The sequence below is a fragment of the Octodon degus genome, unplaced genomic scaffold (genome assembly GCF_000260255.1).
Source record: "Octodon degus isolate 3935 unplaced genomic scaffold, OctDeg1.0 scaffold00229, whole genome shotgun sequence".
Taxonomy (NCBI): domain Eukaryota; kingdom Metazoa; phylum Chordata; class Mammalia; order Rodentia; family Octodontidae; genus Octodon; species Octodon degus.
In genome coordinates this window covers 79,492-90,703 of record NW_004524805.1, presented here as the reverse complement: position 1 = coordinate 90,703, position 11,212 = coordinate 79,492, and the positions used below count along the sequence as shown (strand labels likewise).

Sequence of the window (11,212 nt, the reverse complement as noted above, 5' to 3'; positions counted from 1 at the left end):
AAAAAAAAAAAAAAAAAAAAAAAGACTACACTGGCACTATTCCCGGGGAAACCAGTCTACAGCATTGTACATAGAGTATTTAAACACAGGCCCCCCCACACCCACACCCACTCATATACAGCCACAGGTGCATGCACGAGGGAGCATCTCATCTGAAGGGAGCTCCGTCTTCCTCCACCCTCCTCAGTTACCTGTAGTATCAACATTTTCCTTCCACTCCTCCATGAAGTCCTTCATCCAGCTCTTACACTCCGCTTTTGATGTGCGGTATAAGTGGTACAGCTCCTCATCGTCTGTCAACTTCTCCTTCATCAAATGGAATTGAGGAGGGACATTGGCGCACTCTTTTAAGTTGGAGTCCAAGCAGAGACACGTCCCTCCATTGATGCAAAGGTGCCAGGATGCTGTGAACTTCCCACCAGTGTTCTGCTGACAGGTCATCTTGGCCTTCAGCTCCACAGAATCTGCCCTGAGGAGAGAGAACAGCCTGAGCTCTGGACAAATCCTTGGTGCTCACACAATAGCCACCTGCTATCGTCTACTGATCTGGTCCTGTTCTTCCTCCACTGCAGACTTGCTGCTGGACTTGTGGTCTGGGCCAACGTCCAATTGTTTCCTTTCCCACAAAATGGGATTCAAATCCCTAAAGATTATGCCTTCTCTTATTCCCTCACTGCACACTGACTTACCTGAGGATATCCAGTTCCCATGCTCAGGGTCAAGCAGTACTTCTCTGAAACTGTTGGCCAAGTCCTTCAGTATTTCTGACTGCTGCTCCCAAGTCTTGGTGCCGTTCACCTTCCTTCCAAGGACATCTGTGGCTCTGGCCTTGGCACCAGAACAGTCAGAGCGGACAACAGTCATCCCGTCCACTGTACCTTCGACTGTGCACCACTTCTCTAAGGATAGATGCTTAGGAGACACAATGATTGTATAGCAAAGATAGTGTGCACCTGAGGACAAAGCATTAGGCAGGATTGGGGTGGGGTGAGCTGGGAATGGGTGCCTCTGTCATCTAATCCTATCTGTGAGGGAGGAGAATCTCTGAAGGGCCAAGCTGCCAGAAAAAGGGCTTCTCCTCCCACACTGTGCTCTCTGCCTGTAAACCTGGCATTCCTGCCTTGCGGGAGGGGGAAAAGGACCTTCCCAGGCAGCAGCCTCATGGCCCAGGAGAAGGTTCACATTCCCTCTGCCCACGGGACTAAGACCACATTCATGACCTCTTGACCTCGATAGAAGAAAAGGCAGGATGGCACAAGGTCTTCAGAAGCAACTCAGGTGCTTTTTGGGGAGACGGTGAGCATGTAGAGCTGCCCTCATTTGGGATGAGTACAGGAGTCGGGTGCGCCACAAGAGTTCAGTGTAGGATTAGGGTTCCTGGGGTTGAGACTCAATGTGGGGAGGGGCTCTCCCATGCTAATAGTGACTTTCCTTCACTTGAGGAGGGGCAGCCCAGACCGCATCTCATAGTAAAAGGAATGAAGAGATCTAGAGTACAGGTAGCTATACGTTGCAGTGTGTGCAATCAATTTTAACTGCAAACATGTACTCATGGAAATAAAAGGGACACAAGGAAAATCTAGACCTTCCAAGAAATGCAGCGGAGAAAGGCTCCGCAGCCTCAGAGAAGGCACACCGCAGAGGGGATGGAATGTGCATGCCAGAACTTCTCCTGTGCACTCTGCTCATAGGAAGGCAGTAGGAGGCCTGTGGATCAAGCATGTACATGTGTCTGATGTGCTAATTTTGTGGTGAGCTGGCCACCACAACCAGGTACAGTTGTGCCTGCCTGCATTGCCAGTGTTGGGGAGGCTGACACAGGAGGGATCACTTTGAGTGTGAGTTGCCCAGAGAGATTCTGCACTAAATAAATAAATAAATAAATAAATGATTTAAATTTTTATTTATTTATTTATTTATTTGTGTGTGTGTGTGTGTGTGTGTGTGTGCGTGTGTGTGGCGAGCTCAGCCCACCAGGGGGCAGGGCTGGCTGGCATGTGGTGCTGGGGGATTGAACCGAGGTCCCTGTGCTTTTCTAAGTTTGTTCTAAGTAGGTGCTTTAGACCACTGAGCCATCTCACCAGCCCCTAAATTTTTTTTTTAAATGGCTGGTGAACAAATCAAAACTGACATTGGCATAGTGAAATAATAAAGCTCAGAGTAGAAATAAAGACAACGACATTAAACAGTTACTGTGACAGGTATTTGTCTAGGAAGAGAAACACAGGACAGGGGACAGGCCTGGTTCCCCCCCAGTGGCCTGTTGTCTCCAGAGGCCCTCGGCCTGAAGGCAGAATCAGGTAGATCTGGTGTGGCCTGGGAAGGTGAAAATCCTGCACGGAAGAGTGCTGGATCCCTGCCTCGGTAGTAACCACCTTTGGGCGCTCTCTCCCCTAGAGGAAGGCCAGAGTCCTGGGCTCAGAGCCAGAAGTCTAGAGAGGGCACTGTCTACAGCCACTGCCAGGGCTCTACTGGGAACATCAGGCCATGCTGGTGCCCTAGGTGGTGGGAGGAGGATGGTGTGCTGCCAGTGTGTGAGTTCAGGCAGGGCTAGAGGGGGCGGCCTAGAGCTTCTGTCTGTAAGATCGGCGGGCCTTGGGTACCTTGGCCCTGGGCATGTGGCCAGGGGCACAGGGGCACAGGGGTGTGATGGGAGCATCAGTGTTTCGGCAGGGAAGTGGATGCATGGGGTGGTGAGGTGTGGACTGCAGGGAGAAGATCTGCTGGCAAAGATTCTGGAGAACTGGGGTTGGGGCAGAAAATTTGTATCAGAGCCAGGAGGTTCAGCTTCCTGCCTTAGGAGCCCATTCACTCAGCCTGGGAGGCTGTACTTTCCAATTTTGGCCAGGTAGTGGCGCCTGCATTGGTCACTAGAGTGACAGGGCCTGGGCTTCCCTACAACCTCTCCCTCCCCTGTTCCTGGTGGTTTAAGGCTGATCTTGGTTCAGTGGTGGGGAGGAGTGAGAAGGGCTTAGGTGACAAGGTCAGGAGCGAGGAAAGGTTCCCGGGGAGCCGTGCGCAGGGAAGAAGGGCTGCTGGGACTCACCTGCCCAGGATAGAAGGGACTCACCTGCCCAGGATAGAAGGGACTCACCTGCCCAGGCTAGAAGGAACAGGTCCGAGGGCAGCTCAAGCAGAAGAGATAGGATGCTCAGGACTAAGGCAGGTTTCGCGGCCATCACCGGGTTTTCCGAGGATAGGGAATGGGGCGTCTGGAGGTGGAACCGTTGGCACAGGGCTGGGACCTGTGGCCCTAGCCCGGGAAGAGCTGACCGCACCTCCAAAAAGTCTAGATGCTTAGGAGACTCCGGGCTTCTGCGAGTTTTCTCCGTGGCTGTCCTAGTCACGCCGGAAGACGGATGTCCTCCGGGTCATTTCATGTGCCACCCAGGCCCACAGGGAGACCACCCTCCCGCGGTCACAGCTCTGTCCCAGTCAGCCCTACTTGCCCCCTGCCTTACCTCGGGCTGATTTGTCTTCTGCCTTCAGAGTGTGCTTGCAGTGCTGTTCTTAGAAGTATCAGAAGAGCGCCCTGAGTCTGGCTTGTTTGAGGGAAGTAACTTTGAATGAGCTCAGGGCTGCACCTCAGCCAGCACTGGAGGGGGAGGGCTGATGAGCCTAGTAGCTGGGCGGGGTGAGCTGGGGCTCTGGCTGGTTGGTCAAGGCCTCTGACTCACCTCCCCCTCCTCTCCCTTCCTCTCCTAACCCTCCTCCTCTTCTCCTTCCCCTGCCCCACCCCTCCCCTTCTCAGTCCCCCTTCCCCTCTCCCTTCTCTTCCTCCTCCCCCTCCTCTTCCTCCTCCTCCTTTTTCTTTCTTTTTTGTACCCTGGATTAATCTCAGGACATTGAGCTTGTCAGGGGAGCACTTATGCTGCTGCTGATCTATCTCCAGGCCCTCATTAAGCATTTTGTGTTAAGCTCTTTTCTTCTGTTTTTCTTTCTTTTTGTCTCTTTGGCCAGGGTCTGGCTGTGCAGTTCAGGCTGGCCTTGAGCTACTTTGTAGCCCACGTGGGTCTCCAACTCTCTAAGTTCCTCCAGCTTCAGGTTCTGGAGTGCTGGAACTATAGGCTGGCCTCACCTGACCAGGTCCCCATCCCCTCCTAAGTGTCTGGTTTTACTTCTGGGGCTACTCTGGAACTCACTTTGTAGCTGGAATTCATGGCTGTCCCCATGTTTAGGTCTTTAGAGTGCTGGGAAGACAGGCATGTGCCACCCCACAGGCAGGCATTTTGTTTCCTGTTTGCCTTGTCAGACAACAGCAGAGGTAGGATGCAGAGGACAAAGGCAGGTTTCCCTGCCATCACCAGTGTTTTTGAGACTAGGAAGGGGGCCTCTGGAGGTGGAGCCCTTGGAACAGGGCTGGAACCTGTGGCCCTAGTCCCGGAGGAGCTGCCTGTGCCTAGAGAAAGGTTTGTATCTTTTTTACAGGAAAGTCAGTACACTAAACGTGTGTTGATTTCTTGTTCTGGTTCATCTTACATGTCTACATTTTCTGTTATCAGACTTGGTACAATTGTTACAAATTTATGCAACTATTATTCCTTTTGAACATACAGAAATTGAATGGAAAAAAGAATGACTAGCATCTGTAGGTTGTGAACATCCCTTTCAGGCCAGAAAAAGGAGTCTTCAGCCTTACTTACAAGACAAGCTTCTTGCTTGGTGTAGGTCCACTCCTTCTTAGGTCCCCTCTTGAGCTGTCTTCACCTTCTGCTGTGGACTTTTCAAGTTGTCTTTTATAAGACCGGAGTCCTTCAGACCCCACATGCAGCCTCCTTAGAAGGCAACAGGTTTAAAGACGATTCTGCTATCCTATCAGCAAAGAATAATACTTGTAGTAGAAAGAAAGCTGAGGAAGCCATTTCTCTAGTTCTTTGGAATATGTTGGCCATTGGTAGGAAATGCCAGTTGCCCTGTGACCCAGCGACTTTGAGTGATGCTCTCTCTGTCCTTTCTGTTTCTTTGGGACATGTTCCCTGTTGTCGCCTACATCCAGGCAGGTTTTAGCCCACTATCCACTCACCAGGTTAATGCCATTTCAACAACTTCACAGTGCAGTGTGAGCTTTTGTTGCCCTGAGGCCAATGACCCCCTGTGGAGGTGAGAAGATGTGGGATTCTTGGTTTGTGGCTTTTGCTCTGTGATTTGCTTTTCCCCATTAGCAAGCTTACAGTGTTGGGAGGTGACCAGGGGCCAGATAGCCTCTTCTCATTGCTAGGACCCAGTCCTCAGGGACAAGAGAGTGAATGGAGAAAATAGGTGCTATGATCCCATAAAGAACTCTATTCCAGGACTCTCACAAATGCCTATGAGATGGCTAGTGGGGGCCCATGATTCCTGGGGGTATTTGCTTGGGTTTGGCAGTTTTGCCTTTGTCCTGTCATAGATCACTCCTTCTACAGCCCCTCTTTCGTCCTCTCTGCCTCTCTCACCCTCTGTGCCTTTTCATCATTCATCCTTTCTGCCCCTCTGCCTCTGCCTCTGCCTGTCTCTCTCTCTTTCTGTTTTCCTGCTGGCCACTGCAAGGTAAACAGCTGTGCTCCCCCATGGTGTTTCTCCCTCACCTTAGGCTTCAAACAGCAGAACCTGTTTATCATGGACCTCTGAACCTGTGAGCCAAAAGTGATCTTTTGTCTTTTAGGTTGTTGTTCCCTGATGCTTTGTCACAGCAAAAGAAAAATGAATATCACATTGGTCATGCTTCTGAATTATGTCCATGCAGTTTGCTGCCATGTCACCCCAGGGATAGGGAGTAGCAGTCAGATGTTGGTCTACCAAATGTCCTCATGGATCTTATAGGGCCAGGGAGATGGCTCAGTAGTATAAGCACTTCCCTGGGAAGCACAAGGGCCTGCATTCAAGCCTCGGTTACCCCCCCCAAAAAAAAAAATCTTCATGGATCTTATAGCTTGGTTCATCTTTTCTGTATTGCATAATCCATGTTCTTGACAAGAGTCTTACAGATGCTACACCTTTTGCTGCTTCTTCTAGGATGAGTCTTTCTTTGTTGCATTCTTGTTTTGAGGTTAACCTCCACATCCCAGGCAATAGTGGTGAGATTTGCTAAGCACACAGTGTTTACTCATGTACTCCTTTTCCACCTAACAGTTTGGCTGAGCTTGTCCTGCATTGCTGATAGGAGTAGTTCATTCTTGCTGATGGGAGGCTGGGTGAGCATTTGGAAACCCAGGCATGTTCTATCACTGTAGTCTGGCCCTTTATTTCTTCTTTTTTTTTTTTTTTTTTTTTTTTTTTTTTTTTTTTTTGCAGAACCGGGGATTGAACTCAGGCCCTTGCGTTTGCCAGGGAAGCACTTATTCCACTGAGCCATCTCCCTGGCCCCTTTATTTCTTCTTGAGTCAGCATCAGGCAGATGTTTTGTGCCCATATGTCATAGCTAGACTCTTGTCTTCAATGAGTCTTACCCCGAGAGATAGTGAGGACATTACATATCACAGTATTTATCTTTCTCTTAGTGTCTGAAACACAGGTTATTTGTACCTGAAGTGACACAAAGGGCTACACCTCGACACAAATCCAGGTTCCATAAACTGTTGTTCAAGTGCCGATCCCATAATGCCATTAACTAGCCCCTGGAACGTGGGTTCACTGTGTGTTCTGGCATCAGTATGTGAGAGAGCAGAAAAAGTCTGGCCACTCTTCCCTGCGACCCTCTGAGCAGTGCAGTGTCACATGCTTCCCAAACCATTGATGTCCCTCTCTCTTGTTGAGCAAGTAAGGTGGGGATGCCTGATAGGCATGCTTTTCTCCTTATGTGCCTGGCCAGGATCTGTGTCTCAGTTTTCACTGCCTTCCCAGTGATGTGTGATGAAGCAAGAAGCCTGGGAGCCACAGCAGGGAGTGTGTAGGCTCCAATGCCCAGTGGTGAGTTATAGTGAGGGATTCATGCACTGCACACCAAAACAACCACTTGCATTATTTAAAAAATGTTTTTTTGATAGTGATAGTATGTTGACTTGTATTGAATTAATGGCCAGATGTGTGCTAGGTGACTGAGCTACATCCCCAAAATGGGGTTGTTCTTTTTTTTTTTTTTTTGTGGAACCGGGGATTGAACTCAGGCCCTTGCGCTTGCCAGGAAAGCGCTTATTCCACTGAGCCATCTCCCCGGCCCTGTTCTTATTTTTTTTTAATTTTATTATTATTATTATTTTTTGGCTCCGCATGCCTTCAGGGCAGGATTGGTTAGCTGGAGTTGTGGGGACTGAACCACAGCAGCCTGAGCCTGACTGCTTTGTTGAAGCAGTCATTTAAAGAACTGAGCTAAGGGTCAGGTCCCCCAGTTGTTCTTATTTCTATAAAGCAAAATCCAAGGAACATGTGACAAAGGACACTCAAACAGTGAGAATTTCATGGCATCAGAAGAGTTCATTCAGGCCAAATTTACATGTATAAAAGCACTAAGCAGATATCAGTATTTAATGTTGCTACCCAAGAGTTTGAGGGTGCTCTCCTAGTGTGATTGGCTAAATCCCTCCTAGTGTGGCCCACCCAGAGGCAAGCAGAAGTGGCCTCTATCCCTTGATTTTACACAGAAGGCAAGATTCAAGGCCTCAGAGCATTGGAATGCTCCTAGAATAGGTTTCTCATAGGAGCCTGGCTCACCGCAGTAGGAGGGTCCAAAAGTCCTCCTCCTTACCTCTCATTACTTACACCTCCTCTCTGAGCAACAAATGTGTGAATGGCTTCTGGAGTAAAGTGAGTTTATGATTGACTTCTGGCTTCTTGGAGATCTGTATGATCATTATTTATGGAGCATACATCCCTGCCTGTGGCTATACAACTAATGGTGAACTTGTAGCAGCCAGCTGAACTGAGTCAGCATAGTGCTGCGTGTGGATGACTCAACTGACGAATGTTGCCAGCAGCATAAATGGAGAAGTGGAGGGCAAGATGATGTGCTGTTGATTCTCCTGGAAAGGTGTGTCACCCTGGCTTTCCTAATATGAAGCCAGCTGTTTTCATTGTTGGAGGAGCTCGAGTCCTTCCTATCACTGAGGATCACAGTGGTACTTGTCTGATGAGCTGTATTACCTACCTTGCACATAGCTTCCTGGGTCCAGGGCAGATCCCTCAGCCTGTTGGCACAGATCCTTCATCTGTTGGTTCAGACTTTCTAACTTCTGACACAGACCTTTGGGCTTCCCCAGTCGAGATCCTTCACACAGACTTTCATGAGTCATTGTTGTGCAATCTAGGCCTCCAGAGGGACTTGTGGGAGACACTGCTGTGTATTCTAAATCTTCAGCTGGACTCATGCAGGACTTTTCCTAGGGACCCAGGCTCTTCACGGGACTCAATGAGTCTCTCTTGTGTGGACAGATCTCCTGCACTCTTTTCATTTGGCTCCATCATTGAATCTTGGAAAACAATCCTCTGCATGATATATCTGATACATGGCCTTGTGAACCCTGGCTCTACCACAGGAGGAACTAAAGTCAGTGAATTGGGTGATGACAATAACTACATTCTGAGGTGGTAGAAGCCAGGAGCTGGACATCAGCTATGTAAGGAAAGATGTGTGTGGCCAGTGTAATTTTTGAGAGTCAAGGCAGACATCACAGTCTAACTTACATAGACCTTGGGTGGTTGGGTTGATTGCCTAGAAGGGGAGAAGTACAGAGAGCTATTAATTCCTCATTTGATACGAGTGAGCAGTTCTCATATTTTCTAATAATGCTTTTTATTATATGAATCTATTGCTAAAAGTAAATCAACAAATCCATTAATCAATCCATCAATCAATTAAGCTTGTACTCCACAAGTGAAAGTAGATGATAGGGATTTTTTTTTTTTTTTTTTAGACACAATATACCAGTCTTTAATGTATGCATAAATATGGGTACACATACTGCATTTTTTACCTAATGAGTTTCATTAAGAGAAAAATGGCTACATATGACTCTTTCAGCAGACTCTTGAACTCAACTCTTATATCAGATCCAATTCCATTGTACGGTTGTTTTGACAGAGCAATAGTTAAGTATTAAAAAGTTTTGTATCTTACTTTGCAGCTAAATAAGAAAACCGACAAACAAAAAAAATCTCTACAACATGATTTTAAAGTAAACACCATTTTGTTGGGTGGGGAAATCAGCAGAATAAGAGACAATTTGGTCCATTTGGGAAATTTGGTTGATGAGTCAGTGTTGAATCTAACCAAGAGGAGAAACTTAATGTCCAAGGCATCCTGTTCAGAAGAACTGAGTATTAATGGAAAGCAGTCATACATTGCCTTAACAAGAATTCTATTCATAAAACAAACTGTGAAAGACAAAGATAGTATCCAAAGATTACAATAAAAATACTGTAATACAATTGGTTAAGTTTGAAATCCTAGTCAAAACTTAACTTTTATTTTTTTCTCCTGAGGATCGAAAATTTTAAAAATATTATGTAATGCCAGAGCTTAGATATCAAGAATTTTATAAGAAATATATTTTATTTATTTCAATCTTTGTTAATGCTTGAAATCTTGCTCTGAAAAGAAAATCTATAGTTTTCTCTTCTGAACACATAAATCTTTCATCTTTGAAAACAATTTATACATCAGTCTGGCATTTATTTTTATTTAGAATGAAAGGCTCCTTCTTGGAAAGGAAAGGAAAGGAAAGGAAAGGAAAGGAAAGGAAAGGAAAGGAAAGGAAAGGAAAGGACAGGACAGGACAGGACAGGACAGGACAGGACAGGACAGGACAGGACAGGACAGCACAGCACAGCACAGCACAGCACAGCACAGCAAAGCAAAGCAAAGCAAAGCAAAGCAAAGCAAAGCAAAAAAGAGGTAATTTCCTCCCCATGCCATGTCTTTGTCATAGCTCAGTTCTGTCCAGAATTAGAGGTAGGTCTTCCAGAAAGCCCATACACAGAACCTAGTGTTTTTCTACAATTTTCTGCCAAAAGAGCTTAACAGTATAAATCAAATAAACTTAGGAAAATAATGTTACCATTCAAAATAAACTGCTTCTCATTTAAGCTTTTAAAAATTTCTCAGTATATAATTTTAAAGCGTAGAGGGCTGGGGAGATAGCTCAGTGACACAAATGCCGGCCTGGTAAACACAAGGTTCTAAGTTTAATTCCTGGTACAAAGAAAATAAAACACAAAAAACTAAAGCTTAGATAAAATTCGGAGTCAAAATCAGACCCTAGTTGAAGAAATTAAGATACACAGAACAACAAAAAGAAAGAAAAAAAAAAAGACACAGAGAACAGTAGTTTAGTAAAAGTAAACTCAACAAGTTAAAATTAATTGGGAAAATTTTAATATTCATCAAATGTACTTTACATAGAGAAATGAAATACTGAACTTATGAAATTTTAAATATTTTTTCTCAAAAAACGTTAGCGATTATCTTTTCCTTGGGAAATGCAGACAATCAACTAGGCATTACTGTGGCCGTCCAGTTTTCATGAACACTAACACCTAAATAGCAGTTCACATTTCTTGTCTACAATGAGGTAGACTGTGAACTTTTCAAAACTGAATTTTAGCAAAAGTTTCATGAGATAACTTAAAGGAATGTCAAATTTTTGAACTGCAAACTCAAAACTCTGAATTGGGATTTGTTTTTCTGAGTGAGTGCTCCTAACTTGAGAACATAAGACAGTTTTCTACCCTAATTCCTGGGGAAAACATTTCTGCAGTAAGTCTTGTGTTTTCTTTAGTATAATGGGTTGTTTTTAAGAAAGATTATCATCTATTTGGTTGGTTTCCCACAATTAATGAAAATCTATCAAAAACAATGTCATATAATTTGTAAGGAAAACAGTTGTTTTTCAAAGGCTACAGGAAAAGGAAAGAAACAGCACAACCACTTAAAGCTAGTCACACTGCAGATAAATCCAATATAGTATTCAAAAGTTCTATAAAAATGAATAAAAGAGAAGTGTTTACTTTCATTGCTCCAATAGTCTATCATAAATCTTCATGAGAGTTGTGCTGCAGCAGTTTGCTGGTCCAATGTAAGAGTTCAAGGTCCTCCTGTGCATTTGGCCCATTGATGTCCACATTCCAAATAAATTCTGTTCAAAATACAGAAATGAGGGCAAAGACTCCATATAACAAAGCACAAGGATATGCTACTAAAAGTTGTTGTCCTTCCATGGCTAAAGCAGAAATAAAAATCTTGGAAGCAGAAAAACTACACCATCCAATAATCCCAGCAGTGAGAATGATTCCTAACATTCCT

General features: G+C 45.5%; 1 protein-coding gene across 1 annotated transcript; it reads right to left on the bottom strand.

Annotated features, from left to right (window-relative positions):
* Positions 1–62: 62 nt before the first annotated feature.
* LOC111813820 (UL16-binding protein 1-like) lies at positions 63–3,543 on the bottom strand. The gene is made up of 4 exons (XM_023705771.1): positions 3,462–3,543; positions 3,095–3,212; positions 690–953; positions 63–464 (listed from the first exon to the last, which is right to left on the bottom strand). Exons 2-4 carry the CDS (start codon positions 3,177–3,179, stop codon positions 184–186), a joined length of 630 nt encoding a protein of 209 aa, XP_023561539.1. The 5' UTR covers positions 3,180–3,212; positions 3,462–3,543; the 3' UTR covers positions 63–183.
* Between the last annotated feature and the right edge of the window lie 7,669 nt (positions 3,544–11,212).

Coding starts and splice junctions, on each gene's coding strand:
- LOC111813820 (XM_023705771.1), bottom strand. CDS start 3,179: ATGGCCGCGAAACCTGCCTTAGTCCTGAGCATCCTATCTCTTCTGCTT. Junction 954..3,094: donor GTTCCTTCTAGCCTGGGCAG/GTGAGTCCCTTC, acceptor CTTTGTCCTCAG/GTGCACACTATCTTTGCTAT. Junction 465..689: donor TGGGAACTGGATATCCTCAG/GTAAGTCAGTGT, acceptor TCCTCAGGGCAG/ATTCTGTGGAGCTGAAGGCC.